We start from the raw sequence: 22,884 nt of genomic DNA, 5'->3' as shown, positions 1-22,884 counted from the left end.
GACACCCTCTGGGTATTACATCCTGTACCAGCACCACCTAGACACCCTCTGGGTATTACATCCTGTACCAACACCACCTAGACACCCTCTGGGTATTACATCCTTACCAGCACCACCTAGAGACACCCTTTGGGTATTACATCCTGTACCAGCACCACCTAGACACCCTCTGGGTATTACATGCTGTACCAGCACCACCTAGAGACACCCTCTTGGTATTACATCCTGTACCAATCCATCAATAGTCAATCTTATTGTTAAGCAACGTAAATACATGAAAGCGCCACAAGGTGGTAGCAGAGGATAGAGAATGATTGACTGTTCAGCTGTTTGATAATTTGTTGACTACTGTGTTGGGACTTTGGGGATTGGATTGAGAGACGCAGGAAATCCAGCCGGGTGAAGCGTACCCATCAACGGGTGTAAGCAACATCAGCCTCTGAACCTGAGCCGACGACAGACCTCCACCTCTTTGACCTGTCCTTGACCCGACGACAGACCTCCACCTTCTTGACCTGCCCCTGACCCGACGACAGACCTCCACCTCCTTCACCTGTCCCTGACCACCGACAGACCTCCACCTTCTTGACCTGGAGGCTGGAGACCCCCTTACTGGAGGCTGGAGACCCCCTTTGTGCCAGGGGGCACATAGACTATTAGATCTAGTGCAATTCCTAGGACTGATGACTCCTGGCTGTCCCCAGTCCACCTGGTCGTGCTGCTGCTCCAGTTTCTCGTTTCTCTCCCTCGACATTTACTCCTGAGGTGCTGACCTGTTGCACCCTCTACAACCACTGTGATTACAATTTGACCCTGCTGGTGATCTATGAACTTTTCTGGCCTTAATGGCCATGTACTCTTATAATCTCCACCCAGCACAGCCAGACGAGGACTGTCCACCCATTTTACATTTTAGTCATTTAGCAGACGCTCTTATCCAGAGCAACTTACAGTAGAGAATGCATACATTTCATACATTTTTTCTCTGTACCGGTCCCCCGTGGGAATCAAACCCACAACCCTGGCGTTGCAAACACCATGCTCTACCAACTGAGCCACACGGGACCCCTCAGAGCCTGGTTCCACTCTAGGTTTCTTCCTAATTTCCTGCCTTTCTAGGGATTTTTTTTTTCCTAGCCAACGTTAGCGAGTAATATACTCGGAAGCGGTGGATGGTTTGCACATTGCTTCTCCGCCGTCAGCGTTTTGGTGCAGCCCCCGGGATGAATAGAGCTCCCTCGGGACGTTCAAACAAAGGATCCAGGTCTGGGAAGTCGAATTTCTGGTGAGTGACTGCCAATAATACAAGAAACGTTCTAAGCAAATAATATAAGAAATAACACACAAAAAATACAGCAAATCTGCCATTTCCTTCAAGCCTGTCGTGAAATGTTTTATCCGACATGTACTTTACTAGCATAAAAACATTGGATGAAAACCTGGTTAATTCAACATCAGGAAGTTAGCTTAAAATGAGTGAAGTTGATGCGCTAACTAAAACTAGCTGCACCTCTTCATTGCTAGAAATAATTTCTGTTCTGACTTCATATTGAAATATTACAGAAGTAGAGGAAGATTTCATACGCTCTAACTTTTTGTCTAATTTGTTGGGAAAGTGGTCAAAGTAGCTGATTTGTGGCAAAGGTTCTTGTTTACAGTGAATAGAATGTTGGCAATCTGGGAGTTTTTAAAACAATGGAACCATTAAGAATGTTGAAGAGAATCCCTTTAAAGTAGATAAAGGATATAAAAGGACAAAACACACCTAATAGTTAAAAAAAGTATAAAAAGATTTCAAGAAGTTGTATACAAGCAACTTAAGCCAGACCCAGTCTCAACATTTTTAAAGTTTGAACTGTGCAAAGGGAGTAACATTCCAAAGATTAGCTAAAATAACTAGATTATAATTTTACGTTTAGTAAAGTTAGTATCAATGATTTACATTTAGTAAAATTGTGTGCCTTGCTAACGCTCTTTAAAAGTATTTTGTTTTAGTGGAAGAAGTGTTATAATTTCTGATTTAAATAACAGAGAAGTAGACACAGATTTCATTCGCGCCAAGTTTCTCTAAATTGTCGGGATCAACATTTGAGTTGTTTATAAAAAAAATTAAAAAGTACGAAAATGTAGTTGGTGCGGTTACTAAAACAGCTGTATCGTCAGATTGGTAAAAAATATATTTTTGTTGTGATTTCAGAATTTGAATAGCAGAGAAGTAAAGATTTCATAAACTAAAAGTTTGGGTCAATGTAGTTGATTTGTGTCAAAAGCTACATTGTTGCATTCACAGTCAAAGGAATGTTGGAAATCATGATGTCACAATGGGACCTTTTTAGAATGTTGAAGAAAATCACTTTAAAGTCGGAGGACAAAAAAAAATTAAAAAAAAATAACATTTTATATAAAAAGTATCAATAATTTTCAAAAAGTTGAACATAAGCAACTTAATCCAGATCAGTCTACACATTTTAAAGTTTGAATGGCATTTCTATTTTTGTTTGTTTGTTGTTGTACTTTTCTACCCCTTTCTCTCCCCTAATTGGTAGTTACAGTCTTGTCCCGTACAGACTCGGGAGAGGCGAAGGTCAAGAGTCATGCGTCCTCCGAAACACGACCAAGCCAAGCCACACCGCTCGCTTTAACCCGGAAGCCAGCTGCTCCAATGTGTCTGAGGAAACACCGTACAACTGGCAACCGTGTCAGTGTGCATGCGCCAGGCACCTGCCACAGGAGTTGCTACAGCGCGATGGGACAACGACATCCCGGCCGGCCAAACCCTCCCCTAACCCGGACGACGCTGGGCCAATTGTGCGCCGCCTCATGGGTGTCCCGGTCGCTGCCGATTGCGACACAGCCTGCGATCGAACCCAGGTCTGTAGTGACGCCTCTAGTACTGCGATGCAGTGTCTTAGACCGCTGCGCCAGTCGGGAGGACCTGGCGTTTCTATCTGAAATGGTGGTAGAAGAGAAGAGTGTTAAAGATTAACAATATTTAAATGGGACGTTTACCGAAGCATGATGAGTTGTCGCATGATGAATTGATTAGTTGAATCAAGTGTTAGTGCAAAAACAACAAATGGGGACCTCTTTGGGTCCCCAGGACCAAGATTAGGAAACACTGATTTAGGTCTGTGTGGCCCAGTCCCTCACCAGACTCTGCTTGCGGCCAAGGAGGCTCCTCTCCCAGACTCTGCTTGCGGCCAAGGAGGCTCCTCTCCCAGACTCTGCTTGCGGCCAAGGAGGCTCCTCTCCCAGACTCTGCTTGCGGCCAAGGAGGCTCCTCTCCCAGACTCTGCTTGCGGCCAAGGAGGCTCCTCTCCCAGACTCTGCTTGCGGCCAAGGAGGCTCCTCTCCCAGACTCTGCTTGCGGCCAAGGAGGCTCCTCTCCCAGACTCTGCTTGCGGCCAAGGAGGCTCCTCTCCCAGACTCTGCTTGCGGCCAAGGAGGCTCCTCTCCCAGACTCTGCTTGCGGCCAAGGAGGCTCCTCTCCCAGACTCTGCTTGCGGCCAAGGAGGCTCCTCTCCCAGACTCTGCTTGCGGCCAAGGAGGCTCCTCTCCCAGACTCGGCTGCGGCCAAGGAGGCTCCTCTCCCAGACTTCAGAGGGTGGATAAAGAGACACGATTTGAACTTGTTGAGAAAGGCTGATTGGCTAATGGCCAACAAACTTTGTAAACCATAAACTAAAAGTACAGCTAGCATGCTTGTAAACAAATTATAGTGTTCAAAAGCCATTAATACATTGCTTTTAAGAAATAATGGTTTTGTTGCATTTAACTGACGAAAATTAGAAGGTGACATCAGAGATCAGCATGTGGGAGAAGTGGGAGCTCATGGTGCTTTCAAGACAACTGAGAACTCAGAAGAAAAAAAAAAAAAATAGGTAAAATCATGACGTCAGTGATCTCCAGGTCAGAAAGTCGGAGCTCGAGAAAGATGCCAGAGTTTCCCGAGTTGGATGTGGACAAAAATAATAATTCCCAGTTAGAGCTAGTTTTTTTTCAAATTCCCAGATGTCTTGAACGCACTAAAGTCGAAAGTCCGAGATTTTCCCAGTTCCCAGTTATCTTGAACGCGGCATCAGGATTATAGACGAGTTTCCCACTAGTAATTACCAGTTGAAAAGCAGTTCAAGTGGATTTTAACCAGTCTTGTGATTAATTCTCACTTGTTTACGAACGTAGCATTATTTTTCTTTCAATCTGTGTCCCTTTAAGGCCTAGACAACCAGGTGAGGAGAATTCCTAACTAATCAGTTACCTTAATCGATCAGTCAAGTACAAGGGAGGAGCGAAAACCTGCAGACAGACGCCTATGTGCCCTCATGCTGTGTTCATAAACAAATGGGAAGGTGGTAATTACCCCTTGTGAAGTCGTAAACACCAGTTGGATGCAATCAAGTGCTTTTAACTCGTTGAGAAACGCTGATTGGCTAATGGCAAACAAGCTGCGTCAAACATTAACTAAAAGTACTGCTATTATGCTCGCAAACAAATTATAGTGTTCAAAAACCATAGTATTCTATATATTGTTTTTTTTTATAAATGAATGTTATGTTGTTTGAATTCCCCAGTTGGATGACCATTAAAAAAAAATGTAAATAATCCCAGTAGGAGCTGTTTTCCCAATCCCAGTTGTTTTGAACGCGGCATTCCCAGTCGGAAACTAGTCCATCACCGGGAGGTCCCACTTCCCTCACACTTCCTCTGACGTCACCTACTAAGGAAACGACAACAGGATTTTCAGCAGTTAAACGCAACAAAACATATATATATATATATATATATATATATTTATTTTTTAAATCTATTAATATGGTTTTTGAACACAACATTTTAGTTTATGGCTTCACAACTGGTATATTCTCACCTCTCAGTTGGTTGTTGATGTTACGTGGGAGTGCCGGAGAGAGTTAGAGGGGAGGACTTGCCCCTTAGGCTATAGGCCAAGGTCTCGTTCAACAGGACTCAATGGCGTGCAACTTTTAATGGAAACTGTGTTGTTCTGAACAACCCGTTGAAGAATGTTGTAATCATGGGCAGCGTTTACACATGCAGCCCAATTCTGATCTTTTTTTTTTTTTTCACTAAATTGGTCTTTTGGCCAATCAGATCAGCTGATGTGAAAAAATTATATTTTGTGATTAAATCACAAGAACAATTAATGGAAAAAAAGATGAGAATTGGGCTGCCTGTGTAAAAACGCAGCCACGGTGGCCCCAGAGGGTGTGTGTTTTGATCAGGTCACACCCCTCCACACACACACACCAAATGGGAGAAAACATACCTCAAGGCTGTTGAAAAATGGTGCGCAAAAAAAAAAAAACATCACTGAATGTAGTAAAACGTTTAATGAACTGAACGCAACCCGGTAGACTTGCCCTCTCAACACAGGCACTGTTTGATTGGTTGTTTTCCTTTCCATGATAAACGTTTAGCTCTTACAGAACACACATTAAAACCAACTACAAATGTTCTCAATCATAAAAATTTGATTTTTTAAATTTTTTTATTCCCCCCCCCGTATAATCTTCAACCTACTTAGAAAGAATGACTTAACTGCAAAATATGAAAAGCGCATTCTGTTCTATTTGTTATTTTGTGACTTTCTAATAATCTATGCCATCGTCGCACTACTACATGTAAAGCATATATTATAGTAGCTAGTCTTCCGTCCGTCTCAGTGGCTGGTCTTGTACACCAAATCTCCAACCTGGAGTACCCCAGTCTTGCTGACGATATACATCTGTCCAAACAGTGGAGCTGCCTTGTAGATGTTCTTCTGGGATGGGTCACACATTCGATAGCTGGGGAAGCAAATAAAACCTTAGGAGGTTAATACCTTCTACAAGCAATTAGTTGTTCTATAAAAAAACAGAAGAAGTCACATTGTGCTTGATCACAGATGGCAGTTTTCAAGAGAATCACATTTGTAATGCATTGTGGGTAAATTGTGACTGACTGATCTTCAAATAATAATAATAATAATAATAATAATAATAATAATAATAATGAGTAGTTTATTTATGATGCAAGGTGATTTTGTAGATCAGTCAGTCGGCAGTTACTTGCACTATCAAGCTGTAATATCGAATAAGCCCAATGACAGATAGACAAATCCCACACTGAACAAAAATATTTAAAAAACGCAAAGATATAACGAAATCAGTCCATTGAAAAAAAAAAAAAAAAGTAATTTGGCCCTAATCTATGGGATTTCACATGATTGGGAATACAGATATGCATCTGTTAGTCACAGATACCTTTATAAAACAAGGTATGGTTGTGGATCAGAAAACCAGTCAGTATCTGACCACCATTTGCCTCATGCAGCGCGACACATCTCCTTCACATAGAGTTGATCAGGCTGTTGATTATGGTCTGTGGAACGTAGTCCCACTGTTCTTCAATGACTGTGTTTAGATGTTGGATATTGGAGGGAACTGGAACACGCTGTCGATCCAGAGCATCCCAAACATGCTCAACGGGTGACATGTCTGGTGAGTATGCAGGCCATTGAACAGCTGGGACATTTTCAGCTTCGAGGAATTGTGTACAGATCCTTGCGACATGGGGCCGTGCATTATCATGCTGAAACATGAGGTGATGGCGGCGGATGAATGGCACGACAATGGGCCTCAGGATCTCGTCACGTTATCTCTGTGCATTCAAACTGCCATCGATAAAATGCAATTGTGTTTGTTGTCCGTAGCTTATGTCTGCCCCATACCATAACCCCACCGCCACCATGGAGCACTCTGTTCACAACGTTGACATCAGCAACTTTCTCGCCCACACGCCACCATGTCTGCCATCTGCCCGGTACAGTTGAAACCAGGATTCATCCGTGAAGAGCACACTTCTCCAGTGTGCCTGTGGCCATCAAAGGTGAGCATTTGCCCACTGAAGTCAGTTACGATGCTGAACGGTTGGACGTGCTACCAAATTCTATAAAAACGATGTTGGAGGCGGCTTATGGTTGAGAAATGAACATTCAATAATCTGGCAACAGCTCTGGTGAAAATTCCTGCAGCCAGCATGCCAATTGCACACTCCCTCATAATTTGACATCTGTGGCATTGTGTTGTGAGACAAAACTGCACATTTGATAACGGCCTTTTATTGTACCCAGCACAAGGTGCACCTGTGTAATGATCATGATGTTAAATCAGCTTCTTGATATGCCACACCTGTCAGGTGGACGTATTATCTTGGCGAGGGGATAAATGCTCACTAACAGGGATGTAAAACAAATTTGTGCACAAAAGTTGAGATTAATAAGCTTTTTGTACGTATGGAACATTTCTGGGATCTTTTTATTTCAGCTCATGAAACACGGGACCAACCCTTTGACATGTTGCGTTTTATATTTTTTGTTCAGTGTATATATATTTTTTGTGCCAGCTACTCTTGTTACCTTTTGAGTGTGTCCAGTGGCTGTTTCCTGGTGATGACTCCTGTTTCAGGGTCAACCGTGGTAGAGATGCATCTGATGAGGATGACAGATGAGGATGACAAATGAGGATCACAAATGAGGATGACATCCTTTACTTAACACCTTAATAGTAGTTTTATATAAAATGTTGAATTCTGAGAATATGAAAATATACTTTTTCATGTCACTGAGGGAGTGCTGAGGTTTAGAGGGTCTACACCAGAAGTTAATGTTTATAGGAGGTAGGTATATAGTGTGTGCAACTAAGCATTGGAATGTGTTGAGTGCAGGGAAGTGATTACATGTGGCAGGCGTTGATAAGGGGAGAGAGCCATGGATTAGTGATGGAGGGGGTCCAGGTCAGGCGTTGATAAGGGGAGAGAGCCATGGATTAGTGATGGAGGGGGGTTGAGGTCAGGTCAGGCGTTGATAAGGGGAGAGAGCCATGGATTAGTGATGGAGGGGGGTTGAGGTCAGGCATTGATAAGGGGAGAGAGCCATGGATTAGTGATGGAGGGGGGGGGTTGAGGTCAGGTCACGTTAAGGGAGAAATAAAAGTTTATGGCCCGTATCACTTAGTGTCCTGCCTAGCTGTAAAGATACAATGTTTGTACAGATGTGAAGGAGGAGACTCAGCCTACGAGGAATGGTTAAATATTAGTGATTGTGTGAAAATGTCTTTGTCAAATCGGGCTGTATTGATCCTCTGGGGAAAAATTAAACTTGGTTAAGCTTTCATAGTGTCCGTAGAGATTATACCCTGAGAAATAGAACCTAACAATAATACAGTGACCCTGGGTTTATATAATATAGTGACCCTGTGTTTACATAATACGGTGACCCTGTGTTTATATAATGTAGTGACCCTGTGTTTATAGAATATAGTGACCCTGGGTTTATATAATGTAGTGACCCTGTGTTTATATAATGTAGTGGCCCTGGGTTTATATAATGTAGTGACCCTGTGTTTATATAATATAGTGACCCTGGGTTTATATAGTTGTATATAATATAGTGGCCCTGGGTTTATATAATGTAGTGACCCTGTGTTTATATAATATAGTGACCCTGGGTTTATATAATGTAGTGACCCTAGGTTTATATAATACGGTGACCCTGTGTTTATATAATATAGTGACCCTGTGTTTATATAATAGTGACCCTGTGTTTATACACTGCTCAAAAAAATAAAGGGAACACTAAAATAACACATCCTAGATCTGAATGAATGAAATATGTGCTGACAAAATCACACAAAAATAATCAATGGAAATCCAATGTATCAACCCATGGAGGTCTGGATTTGGAGTCACACTCAAAATTAAAGTGGAAAACCACACTACAGGCTGATCCAACTTTGATGTAATGTCCTTAAAACAAGTCAAAATGAGGCTCAGTAGTGTGTGTGGCCTCCATGTGCCTGTATGACATCCCTACAACGCCTGGGCATGCTCCTGATGAGGTGGCGGATGGTCTCCTGAGGGATCTCCTCCCAGACCTGGACTAAAGCATCCGCCAACTCCTGGACAGTCTGTGGTGCAACGTGGCGTTGGTGGATGGAGCGAGACATGATGTCCCAGACGTGCTCAATTGGATTCAGGTCTGGGGAACGGGCGGGCCAGTCCATAGCATCAATGCCTTCCTCTTGCAGGAACTGCTGACACACTCCAGCCACATGAGGTCTAGCATTGTCTTGCATTAGGAGGAACCCAGGGCCAACCGCACCAGCATATGGTCTCACAAGGGGTCTGAGGATCTCATCTCGGTACCTAATGGCAGTAAGGCTACCTCTGGCGAGCACATGGAGGGCAGTGCAAAGAAATGCGACCCCACACCATGACTGACCCACCGCCAAACCGGTCATGCTGGAGGATGTTGCAGGCAGCAGAACGTTCTCCACGGCGTCTCCAGACTGTCACATGTGCTCAGTGTGAACCTGCTTTCATCTCTGAAGAGCACAGAGCGCCAGTGGCAAATTTGCCAATCTTCGTGTTCTCTGGCAAATGCCAAACGTCCTGCATGGTGTTGGGCTGTAAGCACAACCCCCACATGTGGACATCGGGCCCTCATACCACCCTCATGGAGTCTGTTTCTGACCGTTTGAGCAGACACATGCACATTTGTGTCACTACATTATATAAACCCAGGGTCACCATATTATATAAACCCAGGGTCACCATATTATATAAACCCAGGGTCACCATATTATATAAACCCAGGGTCACCATATTATATAAACCCAGGGTCACCATATTATATAAACCCAGGGTCACCATATTATATAAACCCAGGGTCACTATATTATATAAACCCAGGGTCACTATATTATATAAACCCAGGGTCACTATATTATATAGAACCACATAAACATGGTCACTATATTATATACACAACTATATAAACACAGGATGGCTACGCTATAAATAAATAAAACTATATAAACCCAGGGTCACTATATTATATAAACCCAGGGTCACTACATTATATAAACCCAGGGTCACTATATTATATAAAACTATATAAACACAGGGTCACTATATTATATAAACCCAGGGTCACTATATTATATAAACACAGGGTCACGACAATAGCAAACCTTGCTATTGCCCGTAGCAACGGGAGGAAGTTTGTTTGTGATGATGATGATCAGTAGTTAAGAACACATTACCTTCCACACGCCATCACGCGGTGCAGCCGCACATTGCCAATCTGGATATCTTCCCAAGAATCCTAACCCAAGAGGAAGATTAAGTTAACGTTATGGGAATAGAATTAGTATCCTAAAACCACAACACACTGGAATAAAGGTATGACTAAGTGGAATTACAGGAGTCCACTTTAAGCCTCAAAAGACTAGGATATACCCCATAGAATGACATGTAGAATAACATAGGAACTCTGGATATACCAATTAAACCTCCTGAAATTATAGAATTAACAACATTTACAAAAACGATATATGTGATATTGTTTGATGTTGGTTGAAGTATGATGTGTGATTGGTGTGGATATTGTGTGATGTTGTGTTATGTGTGTTGATGTTGTGTGATGTGTTAATGTGTGTGTGATGTGTTGATGTTGTTTGATGTTGGTTGATGTGTGATGTTGTGTTATGTGTGTTGATGTTGTTTGATGTGTGATGTTGTGTGATTGGTGTGGATGTTGTGTGATGTTGTGTTAATGTGTGTTGATGTGTGTGTGATGTGTTGATGTTGTTTGATGTTGTGCGTGTTGATAAAGCTGAAAGCAATAAAACTGTACCTCATCAAAAGCCTCACAATCACTGACAACGATGCTGGGTCGGAACCGTGCCACCGTGACCTCCTTCTCCAGCCTACTGCTCAAGTCCTTCACAGAGGCTTCAGACAGCAGCATGATCGGGCCAAGGTCAGGGTACACTATCTAGATGACAACAACAACATGACAGAACCAAAAGGTCAGGGTACACTATCTAGACGACAACATGACAGCGCCAAAAGGTCAGGGTACACTATCTAGACGACAACATGACAGGGCCAAAGGTCAGGGTACACTATCTAGACGACAACATGACAGGGCCAAAGGTCAGGGTACACTATCTAGACGACAACATGACAGGGCCAAAGGTCAGGGTACACTATCTAGACGACAACATGACAGGGCCAAAGGTCAGGGTACACTATCTAGACGACAACATGACAGGGCCAAAGGTCAGGGTACACTATCTAGACGACAACATGACAGGGCCAAAGGTCAGGGTACACTATCTAGACAACAACATGACGGGGCCAAAGGTCAGGGTACACTATCTAGACAACAACATGACCAAAGGTCAGGGTACACAACCTAGGGATGTAGCTGAGGTAAGTCGGACAGGATCTCACGATGAGATAGCGCCCGCCCGCCCACAGAAATGATCAATCTATAATTGTAATGGTAGGTTTATTTGAACAGGGAGAGACAGAATAACAACAAAAAAATCCTGAAAAACGCATGTCAAAAATGTTATAAATTGATTTGCATTTTAATGAGGGAAATAAGTATTTGACCCCCTCTCAATCAGAAAGATTTCTGGCTCCCAGGTGTCTTTTATACAGGTAACGAGCTGAGATTAGGAGCACACTCTTAAAGGGAGTGCTCCTAATCTCAGCTTGTTACCTGTATAAAAGACACCTGTCCACAGAAGCAATCAATCAATCAGATTCCAAACTCTCCACCATGGCCAAGACCAAAGAGCTCTCCAAGGATGTCAGGGACAAGATTGTAGACCTACACAAGGCTGGAATGGGCTACAAGACCATCGCCAAGCAGCTTGGTGAGAAGGTGACAACAGTTGGTGCGATTATTCGCAAATGGAAGAAACACAAAAGAACTGTCAATCTCCCTCGGCCTGGGGCTCCATGCAAGATCTCACCTCATGGAGTTGCAATGATCATGAGAACGGCGAGGAATCAGCCCAGAACTACACTGGAGGATCTTGTCAATGATCAAGGCAGCTGGGACCATAGTCACCAAGAAAACAATTGGTAACATACTACGCCGTGAAGGACTGAAATCCTGCAGCGCCCACAAGGTCCCCCTGCTCAAGAAAGCACATATACATGCCCGTCTGAAGTTTGCCAATGAACATCTGAATGATTCAGAGGACAACTGGGTTGTGGTCAGATGAGACCAAAATGGAGCTCTTTGGCATCAACTCAACTCACCGTGTTTGGCGGAGGAGGAATGCTGCCTCTGACCCCAAGAACACCATCCCCATCGTCAAACATGGAGGTGGAAACATTATGCTTTGGGGGTGTTTTTCTGCTAAGGGGACAGGACAACTTCACCGCATCAAAGGGACGATGGACGGGGCCATGTACCGTCAAATCTTGGGTGAGAACCTCCTTCCCTCAGCCAGGGCATTGAAAATGGGTCGTGGATGGGTATTCCAGCATGACAATGACCCAAAACACAAGGCCTGGCAACAAAGGAGTGGCTCAAGAAGAAGCACATTAAGGTCCTGGAGTGGCCTAGCCAGTCTCCAGACCTTAATCCCATAGAAAATCTATGGAGGGAGTGGAAGGTTCGAGTTGCCAAATGTCAGCCTCGAAACCTTAATGACTTGGAGAAGATCTGCAAAGAGGAGTGGGACAAAATCCGTCCTGAGATGTGTGCAAACCTGGTGGCCAACTACAAGAAACGTCTGACCTCTGTGATTGCCAACAAGGGTTTTGCCACCAAGTACTAAGTCATGTTTTGCAGAGGGGTCAAATACTTATTTCCCTCATTAAAATGCAAATCATTTTATAACATTTTTGACATGCGTTTTTCTGGATTTTTTTGTTGTTATTCTGTCTCTCACTGTTCAAATAAACCTACAATTAAAATTATAGACTGATCATTTCTTTGTCAGTGGGCAAACGTACAAAATCAGCAGGCGATCAAATACTTTTTTCCCTCACTGTAAGTCATAAAGTGATAACTAGGTCATAAGAGGACCACAACGGAAACAAACTTTTGTGTTCTATCCTTGATCACTTTAACATTTGCAAATTTTCTCTCTGGCTGGAGCAGCCTTCTACTTTGAATGATCAACTAAATATATTAAATCTATCCACCAACTGAGCTGTTACCTTTTCATTGCGAGGAAAGAGAGGCTCGTTATCCGCTGATCTCCTGTGTGTCATGTGGGGTTCAAAGTGCACCAGGCGATAGGTTTTACCTGCCCCCAGGTAGCGGGTCAGCCAGCTAGACGCCTCGTCTCCACAGTCCCTGCCCTGGATGTCTGTACTAAACACTCTGGGAGACAGACAGAAGAGTTAAGACACTTCCTGTTGACACAGACAGAAGAGTTAAGACACTATATAGAATAGAGAAGAAGAAGAATAGACGACTCTTGTTCGACCAAGATATTTTTTTAGTCGGGGACAGCCCTAACTACAATACATGTCACAACAGATTTCACAACACATTAAGTGTGTGCCGACAGGCCCCTACTCAACAACACAAAATCCATGTGTACATGTGTGTATGTTATCATATGTGTGTGTGTGTGTGTGTGTGTGTGCCTGTACCAATGTTTGTGTTTCTTCACAGTCCCCGCTGTTCCATAAGGTGAGACAAAACTAGGGCCTGTAGGACCTGCCTTGTTGATAGTGTTAAGAATGTAGAAACTAGGGCCTGTAGGACCTGCCTTGTTGATAGTGTTGTTAAGAAGGTAGAAACTAGGGTCTGTAGGACCTGCCTTGTTGATAGTGTTGTTAAGAAGGTAGAAACTAGGGTCTGTAGGACCTGTCTTGTTGATAGTGTTGTTAAGAAGGTAGAAACTAGGGTCTTGAGGACCTGTCTTGTTGATAGTGTTGTTAAGAAGGTAGAAACTAGGGCCTGTAGGACCTGCCTTGTTGATAGTGTTGTTAAGAAGGTAGAAACTAGGGTCTGTAGGACCTGCCTTGTTGATAGTGTTGTTAAGAAGGTAGAAACTAGGGTCTGTAGGACCTGCCTTGTTGATAGTGTTGTTAAGAAGGTAGAAACTAGGGCCTGTAGGACCTGCCTTGTTGATAGTGTTGTTAAGAATGTAGAAACTAGGGCCTGTAGGACCTGCCTTGTTGATAGTGTTGTTAAGAAGGTAGAAACTAGGGTCTGTAGGACCTGTCTTGTTGATAGTGTTGTTAAGAAGGTAGAAACTAGGGTCTGGAGGACCTGCCTTGTTGATAGTGTTGTTAAGAAGGTAGAAACTAGGGCCTGTAGGACCTGCCTTGTTGATAGTGTTGTTAAGAATGTAGAAACTAGGGCCTGTAGGACCTGCCTTGTTGATAGTGTTGTTAAGAAGGTAGAAACTAGGGTCTGTAGGACCTGTTGTCATGACGTTGGCCTGTGGGTAAGGTTTATGACCCCCCCCCCCATAAATACCTTTCTCTCTTCCCCTCTCTGATCCTACTGAAGGACTTGAATAGCCTGTGTTAAATATAGAGAGTCTGGGAACATCAAACAAATGGGAAAAGGAACCATATTTTGGTAATAAAACCAGTTGGAAATATGCTTGGGAACGTAATGAGTATGTATGTCAGTTCGCTTGTCATCTGAGACATTATGACTGATGACAGGACGACATAAACGGTACCTGAGAAAGTATACACTCTCTAGTTATCAGAGTAACATGGAATTGTTATGCAATTGAAATGTTTGATATTGAAATTGTTTGTTAGGAGATTAAATGTAATTTTAGCTTCCGAATGAGAGAATTGGGTTTTCATAAGGAAAGTGCCCTGCTTGATCAGTGGCCCACCCCTGTGAAGAGACAGGGGTTATAAACGATGAAACACATCCTTCCCCCCTCTCCACTATATAAGCCTTTGACGAAAAGATAACCAGGTTGTTCCAGTACGTGAGGTCTGCAGCCTCTACGTTAGAAGGACACACATGTCAAGTACAGAACTAAGCCAACCTCGGCGTGAGCTTAGGTGGCGAATGGTATGAACTTTGAGCTTATTCACTACAGAAGTGATACTTCCTAGCCGTTGAGTTAGCAGCGGCCGCTGTAGACGTGGGCTAGGAAAGGACGGACGACGGATCCAGTCTAACAACCAGACGAAGATACCACCACGTATCCAATTTACCACCAGAGACATTCTTCCAAGTACAGGAAGATCTGTTGGCCAACCCGGCCAGCATCTACGACCAATCTACCGAAGCGCAGCTCAGAGTAAATATTTATTGCATTTTCCTTTTCCAAATGGGCGGTCATTTATAATGCATAAGATAATGTATTTACGATAGCATAGCTGCTGTTTCTTTGTTCCTAAATCTTACCGCTCTTTCATTCAAGCCCAACCCCCTTCCTTTGTGTAACCAGCCATGATACAGGTTCCGTCCACCAGGACGTTTTTGTATGACATCATATGTATTCGGTGTATTTGTAATTCTGTGTGATAAGTTTAGGTATTTAGTAAATAAATAATTAAACCCAATTTTGTATTGCTGATTCAACTTGTTAGCCAGGGTTCGTGAAGATAGCCAAGAATTTACAACTTTCATTATGAGACTGAAAATAAGACAAGGGTTAATATTGACTGCTATCGATGTAAAATATTACAAAGTATTTTAAGAGTTTATTCGGAAGATAACGGCTCTATAAACGTTCTTCCGTGGTGCCCCGACTTTCTAGTTAATTACATTTACATGATTAGCTTAATCAGGTAATATTAATTACAGAGAAATCATTTTATAGGTTAGCATGTCATATCACTTAATCCGGCATAGCCAAAGACACGACACTGTCTTGTTGATAGTGTTGTTAAGAATGTAGAAACTAGGGTCTGTAGGACCTGCCTTGTTGATAGTGCTGTTAAGAAGGTAGAAACTAGGGTCTGTAGGACCTGTCTTGTTGATAGTGTTGTTAAGAAGGTAGAAACTAGGGCCTGTAGGACCTGCGTTGTTGATAGTGTTGTTAAGAAGGTAGAAACTAGGGCCTGTAGGACCTGCCTTGTTGATAGTGCTGTTAAGAAGGTAGAAACTAGGGTCTGTAGGACCTGCCTTGTTGATAGTGTTGTTAAGAAGGTAGAAACTAGGGTCTGTAGGACCTGCCTTGTTGATAGTGTTGTTAAGAAGGTAGAAACTAGGGTCTGTAGGACCTGTCTTGTTGATAGTGTTGTTAAGAAGGTAGAAACTAGGGTCTGTAGGACCTGCCTTGTTGATAGTGTTGTTAAGAAGGCAGAGCAGTGCTTTATTATGGACAGACTTCTCCCCATCTTAGCTACTGTTGTATCAATATGTTTTGACCATGACAGTTCACAATCCAGGGTTACTCCAAGTAATTTATTCACCTCAACTTGCTCAATTTCCACATGATTCATTACGATATTTAGTTGAGGTAAAGGATTTAGTGACTGATTTGTCCCAAATACAATGCTTTCAGTTTTATTAATTTTTAGGACTAACTTATTCCTTGCCACCCACTCTGAAACTAACTGCAGCTCTTTGTTAAGTGTTGCAGTCATTTCAGTTGCTGTAATAGCTGATGTGTATAGTGTTGAGTCATCCGCGTACATAGACACACTGGCTTCACTCAGAGCCAGTGGCATGTCATTAGTAACACATACCTGCAGTCGATGACAGGGTTGTCGGGCTGCAGTAGGGGGAACTTGAGCTCCTCCATGTCTGGTCCGTTCAGACACGTCTGCCCCCCCTCACTGGTCAGAGATACGAGAACAAGGCGAGGCTCCTGTCTGCCCGTCACAAAATGACCATCCTCAGTGATCACCAGCCAGTGCCTGCAGCAAAACACAGCATTATCCAGAGTGACTTACAGTTAGTACATTAGCTGTGTACGACAGGCACAACACAGCGCAGCGTTCGCCACTATGCTGCCTTGATCGGCAGCGTTTTAAATTTACAGGACATTTGAGGAAGTGTAACAGGACCCATATCCACTGGGTGTTTAACATGATTAGGGCGTCCACCCACGGTACTCAGAATGACAGAAATCACGTTTACATTATGGTAATTCATCTTAACAAAAAACACGCAAGTTTGAAGACGTTAGAATAAAATGTCCACGGGGCCTCCCGATTGGTTAAAGCTGTCATCAAGGCAAAGCGTGGCTACTTTGAAGAATCTCAAATATATTTTGATTTGTTTAACACTTTTTGTGGTTACTACATCATTCCATATGTGTTATTTCATAGTTTTGATGTTTTCACTATTATTCTACAATGTAGAAAATAGTAACGATAAAGAAAAACCCTTGAATGAGTAGGTGTGTCCAAACTTTTGACTGGTACTGTACAAAAATATAAACGTAACATGTAAAGTGTTGGTCCCGTGTTTCATGAGCTGAAATAAAAGATCCCAGAAATGTTCCATATGAACAAAAAAGTTATTTATCTCAAATGTTTTGTGCACAAATGTGTTTACATCCCTGTTCGTGAACATTTTTCTTTGGCCAAGATAATCCATCCACCTGACAGTTGTGGAATATCAAGAAGCTGATTAAACAGCATGCTCATTACACAGGTGCACCTTGTGCTGGGGGACAATAAAAAGGCCAGTCTAAAATGTGCAGAAGAAGAAAGAAAAAAAGTCAAGAAGCTTGTCGCCTGCCTTCCCACCTTTGGGGCGGAGACATGAGCATCTGTCATTATACTATATATAGTCTCTGGTGTAAATGTGAAGTTGCACAGCACAGAGGAGTGAAGGAGACCAAAAAGACAACATGAGAACAAGCGGACGTAAAGCGGACGTACAAAATAACAAAATCTTGATTCTTACGATACAGGTATTTAGAATATCGTACATTAAATGAATTCGATATATGGTGTATTCAGAAAGTATTCAGACCCTTTGACTTTTTACACATTGTTATGTTACAGCCTTATTCTAAAATAAATAAATTAAAGAATCTATTTTTATCTTAACACAATACCCCATAATGACAGACTGAAAAAAAATGTTTCGAAATTTTGGCAAACGTATTAAAAATGTAAAACAGAAATACCTTATTTCCATAAGTATTCAGACCCTTTGCTATGAGACTCTAAATTGAGCTCAGGTGCATCCTGTTTCCATTGATCATCCTTGAGATGTTTCTAAGACTTGATTGGAGTCCACCTGTGGTGAATTCAATTGATTGGACATGAATTGGAAAGGCACACACCTGTCTATATAAAAGGTCCCACAGTTGACAGTACATTTCAGAGCAAAAACCAAGCCATGAGGTCGAAGGAATTGTCTGTAGAGCTCCGAAACAGGATTGTGTCGAGGCACAGATCTGGGGAAGGGTACCAAAACATTTCTGCAGCATTGAAGGTCCCCAAGAACACAGTGGCCTCCATCATTCATAAATGGGAGAAGTTTGGAACCACCAAGACTCCTCCTAGACTTGGCCGCCCGGCCAAACTGAGCAGTCGGGGGGAAAAGGGCCTTGGTCAGGGAGGTGACCAACAACCTGAAAGAGCTCCAGAGTTCCTCTGTGGAGATAAAATAACCTTCCAGAAGGACAACCATCTCTGCAGCACTCCACCAATCAGGCCTTTATGGTAGAGTGGCCAGACGGAAGCCACTCCTCAGTATAAGGATGCTCTCAAATTGTACTTCTGTAGAAATGTTTGAGTGACAAGCCAAATTTCTTCTGCCTCCTGGAGGTTGAAGAGGCGCTGTTGGGCCTTCTTCACCACACTGTCTGTGTGAGTGGACCATTTCAGTTTGTCCGTGATGTCTACTGTACGTCGAAGAACTTAAAACTTTCCACCTTCTCCACTGCTGTCCCGTCGATGTGGATAGGGGGGTGCTCCCTCTGCTGTTTCCTAAAGTCCACCATCATCTCCTTTGTTTTGTTGATGTTGAGTGAGAGGTTGTTTTCCTGACACCACAATCCACATTATGGGGTATTGTGTGTAGATTAACGAGGGGGAAAAAAACGATTTAATCAATTTTAGAATTAAGCTGTAATGTAACAAAATCTGGAAAAAGTCAAGGGGTCTGAATACTTTGAGTATTTCCCAGTCCTACGCAGCACTGATGTCACAGAAACACACCACGCTGAAGAGTAACTCTGCAGTCTGTTACATAATACAGATCCAATATGTTTACAGTGTAAAGCGGCAGTCTGTTACATAATACAGATCCAATATGTTTACAGTGTAAAGCTTTATTCTGGAACATTCTAATGCCTTGATTTTATCTGAAATACACAGTGAAATGATTGAAAACTTTATCGAGTTCACCTAGCCAGATTGGAAACATTTGTTGTGATATTGTGTAGAAAGACACAACTTTACAATTTAAAATGACTGAAATTGTATAAATTGTATGTATTGTTAGTTTTGGATATTGTCTATATACTATATAACTATTATATAACTAAGAGTATTTTCTAAGTAAGAGAACATTTATCCCTTAACATTTAGTCTGTTCTCTTGAGAAGAAAATGTTATGTACAGTTTTACTGCAAGATATGAATTGCCATAATGATGTTTGTTCTTCAAAATATGTATTTTATTAAAACAAAAATGAAGTAAATAGCCCAAATTATCAGGTTTTCGCTCTTAAAAAAAACAAATAAGAAAAACTTTTTAAAATAGAAATACAACCAAATTGGATGTTTTAAGTCCACAACAATGCTTAAACCACACCATGAGGTCTGGGAAAAATCTGAGAAATGTTGATTTTTGGGTGTAGTTAACCTTTAACCCTAGAGTCTAAGCAAGGGGAGGAGGGGGGCTCTAAGCTAACATTTACATTTTACATTTTAATCAGATGCTCTTATCCAGAGCGACTTACAGTAGTGAATACATACATTTCATACATTTTTTTTTTTTTCCCGTACTGGGCCCCCATGGGAATCGAACCCACAACCCTGGCGTTGCAAACACCATGCTCTACCAACTGAGCCATGACTATTTGACTTTGAATTTTAAGACCCATTAAGGTATCAACGAATACCTAACCTTATTAGATGAAACATTGAATTTGGCATTACTGCTATTAGCCAATAGAAACACATTTAACAGATAGTCCTTACTGCTATTAGCCCATAGAAACACATTGAATAACAGATATTAACATCAACTAACATCAAGGCGGTGACCCGATCCTGTAGGTTCATGCTCTACAACATTCGCAGAGTACGACCCTGCCTCACACAGGAAGCGGCGCAGGTCCTAATCCAGGCACTTGTCATCTCCCGTCTGGATTACTGCAACTCGCTGTTGGCTGGGCTCCCTGCCTGTGCCATTAAACCCCTACAACTCATCCAGAACGCCGCAGCCCGTCTGGTGTTCAACCTTCCCAAGTTCTCTCACGTCACCACGCTCCTCCGCTCTCTCCACTGGCTTCCAGTTGAAGCTCGCATCCGCTACAAGACCATGGTGCTTGCCTACGGAGCCGTGAGGGGAACGGCACCTCCGTACCTTCAGGCTCTGATCAGTCCCTACACCCAAACAAGGGCACTGCGTTCATCCACCTCTGGCCTGCTGGCCCCCCTACCTCTGAGGAAGCACAGTTCCCGCTCAGCCCAGTCAAAACTGTTCGCTGCTCTGGCACCCCAATGGTGGAACAAGCTCCCTCATGACGCCAGGACAGCGGAGTCAATCACCACCTTCCGGAGACACCTGAAACCCCACCTCTTTAAGGAATACCTAGGATAGGATAAAGTAATCCTTCTAACCCCCCCCCCTTAAAAGATTTAGATGCACTATTGTAAAGTGGTTGTTCCACTGGATATCATAAGGTGAATGCACCAATTTGTAAGTCGCTCTGGATAAGAGCGTCTGCTAAATGACTTAAATGTAAAATGTAAGATATTACTGCTATTAGCCCATAGAAACACATTGAATAACAGATAGTCCCAAAAGAAAGTTTGTTCTGAAGTGCCAGTCCTATTGACATGAATTTATCCCCTTATTTTAGGCACTAAACTATCTACATACACTTACCAGTCAAGAGTTTGGACACGCCTGTTCATTCAAGGGTTTTTCCTTTATTTTTACTATTATCTACATTGTACAATAGTAGTGAAGACATCAAAACTATGAAATAACATGGAATTATGTAGTAAAAAAATAAAAAAAAGATTTAAAAAAAAAAAAAAAGTGTTAAACAAATCAAAATATATTTTATATTTGAGATTCTTCAAAGTAGCCACCCTTTGCCTTGATGACAGCTTTTGCACAAACAGAAATTTGCACCCCGTAACACAAACTCCAAAATGTTCTGGTACACTGTCTCGTCTAGGTTACTGTAGGCTATCTGAAATGAGATGTAGGCCTATCAGGGGCTATAGGCTACCTTCCTTTAATCTACTCAAACCATTTTAATAAATTAAAAATTATATTTTCTCTTGCCACATATTGAAATTCCTTTATTATGTAATTTCATAGCTTGCAATAATTATTATTTTGAGGAAAGACAAAATGTTGCTTCTAAAGTTGTTACAAGTTTCTATGATATTCATTCTTAAATTGGCTTGATAACGTTGTGGGAAAAATGGGTTTATTGTATAAAATATGGCAACTCCTCTTGCTGTGAAAATTAAATAATTGTGCTCTTTTTCAGGCGTTTTTGGGCAGCTTTTCAGTGGTCATTGGTTTTAGAAATGTTTGCTTGACCTGGCAACGCTGAAGGGTTACAACCAACCACAACCTCCCTGACAAGTTTGGATGATGACACAGAGGGGCCTCCTGATTCAAAAACGGACAAACTTGCAATTTATTGTTGTGGTTGAACATGCAATTTATTGTTGTGGTTGAACTTGCAATTTATTGTTGTGGTTGAACTTGCAATTTATTGTTGTGGTTGAACTTGCAATTTATTGTTGTGGTTGAACTTGCAATTTATTGTTGTGGTTGAACTTGCAATTTATTGTTGTGGTTGAACTTGCAATTTATTGTTGTGGTTGAACTTGCAATTTGTTCAACATGATAATCACCAGTGATCTATAGAAACCCTGGATTACTGTTTGCTATATGCATTGGACTTTGCCCCGAAGCCTCTGGTCAGCCATATTGGTATGGAGCACTACGCCATAGGAATTAATAGAATTGTGCAGTATAAATGAAAATGTTTCAAGGACAAAATTACATGTATTTAAGGGCAGGGCGCTGGACACTGCATATCTGTTATATTTCCATGCTGGCATTGTTTGCTCTCTTTCCCCATGTCCTGACAGTGAGTATCTGTGATTGTTTTAATCAGTTATCTAGCGTAGGCTACGACCAGACTGTGGCCTGTGGGTTTGGAGTCAATAAACCGTCAAGTCCAGAACTGCAATGGCCATAACAGTGTGTAAAAGTAGTACTGACGCCTATAAATCATTGATAATCACTTAGACGAATCGATATGTGTCACCAATTCAAGCGGTGTCGGCCAACATTAGCCTAAACTCATGAACATTCATTTACAGTTATGAAAATAAACAGCTACAGACCGATCTTGTAGTTCGCCGTACTTCAAACCAATCTGTTGACATTCTGCAAGGGCCACGGACACGGCTTTCCCGGACTTCAGTGGGTGAATGAGCAGCTGTGACACAACTCCCACACGGACAACTTTCTCCGGCTTGAGAAAATACTTATACCCCAGTCCGAGTCCGACAGCAGTAAGACCAGCGCCTCCAGCTAACAACAGGGCTTTCTTATTCTCTGTGAACGCATTAATTAACACTTCTTTATTAAAGAACATCTTTACTTTCCAAACGGCTCAAATGGACATTGAACCAGAGATTGTTTCTTATTGAACTTGTCAGTGAAGGGGCTGATCTATGATGACGTCAGATATACAGGATTAGTTCCTGGGCTCTGAATTGTATAAAGGATTAGTTCCTGGGTCCTGAATTTTATGAATGGACTATTGAAGGTGCTGAAGTTGGTTGACTATCAGGTTGTTATTGTAACATTATTTGTAGGCCAATTTGTACACAAAATTCTACATATACACAGTGGTGTAAAGTACTTAAGTAAAAATCCCCCCCCAAAAACGACTTAAGTAGTACTTTAAAG

General features: G+C 42.2%; 2 protein-coding genes across 2 annotated transcripts; both read right to left on the bottom strand.

The window, feature by feature from the left end:
- Positions 1-1,106: 1,106 nt before the first annotated feature.
- LOC123744785 (uncharacterized) lies at positions 1,107-5,422 on the bottom strand. The gene is made up of 3 exons (XM_045724969.1): positions 5,379-5,422; positions 3,151-3,595; positions 1,107-2,948 (listed from the first exon to the last, which is right to left on the bottom strand). Exons 1-3 carry the CDS (start codon positions 5,420-5,422, stop codon positions 2,700-2,702), a joined length of 738 nt encoding a protein of 245 aa, XP_045580925.1. The 3' UTR covers positions 1,107-2,699.
- marc1 (mitochondrial amidoxime reducing component 1) lies at positions 5,330-22,680 on the bottom strand. The gene is made up of 7 exons (XM_014182619.1): positions 22,314-22,680; positions 16,492-16,662; positions 13,027-13,192; positions 10,694-10,834; positions 10,101-10,162; positions 7,415-7,486; positions 5,330-5,804 (listed from the first exon to the last, which is right to left on the bottom strand). The coding sequence occupies exons 1-7, from the start codon at positions 22,565-22,567 to the stop codon at positions 5,678-5,680; spliced, it is 993 nt and encodes a 330-aa protein (XP_014038094.1). The 5' UTR covers positions 22,568-22,680; the 3' UTR covers positions 5,330-5,677.
- Positions 22,681-22,884: the final 204 nt, after the last annotated feature.

This window comes from Salmo salar, chromosome ssa09 (assembly GCF_905237065.1).
Source record: "Salmo salar chromosome ssa09, Ssal_v3.1, whole genome shotgun sequence".
NCBI lineage: Eukaryota > Metazoa > Chordata > Actinopteri > Salmoniformes > Salmonidae > Salmo > Salmo salar.
Note: the sequence above shows the minus strand (reverse complement) of the source record. Positions and strands in the feature narration are given on the sequence as shown.

What these genes read in the sequence shown, in the direction of transcription:
- LOC123744785 (XM_045724969.1), bottom strand. Translation starts at nt 5,422, where the DNA reads ATGGAAAGGAAAACAACCAATCAAACAGTGCCTGTGTTGAGAGG. An exon ending in ACAGTGCCTGTGTTGAGAGG is followed by an intron (nt 3,596 to 5,378) that starts GCAAGTCTACCG and finishes CACCCTCTGAAG; the next exon opens with TCTGGGAGAGGAGCCTCCTT. An exon ending in TTGGCCGCAAGCAGAGTCTG is followed by an intron (nt 2,949 to 3,150) that starts GTGAGGGACTGG and finishes CCACCATTTCAG; the next exon opens with ATAGAAACGCCAGGTCCTCC.
- marc1 (XM_014182619.1), bottom strand. Translation starts at nt 22,567, where the DNA reads ATGTTCTTTAATAAAGAAGTGTTAATTAATGCGTTCACAGAGAATAAG. An exon ending in TACGGCGAACTACAAGATCG is followed by an intron (nt 16,663 to 22,313) that starts GTCTGTAGCTGT and finishes GTTTTGCTGCAG; the next exon opens with GCACTGGCTGGTGATCACTG. An exon ending in CGCGTGATGGCGTGTGGAAG is followed by an intron (nt 7,487 to 10,100) that starts GTAATGTGTTCT and finishes CATCCTCATCAG; the next exon opens with ATGCATCTCTACCACGGTTG.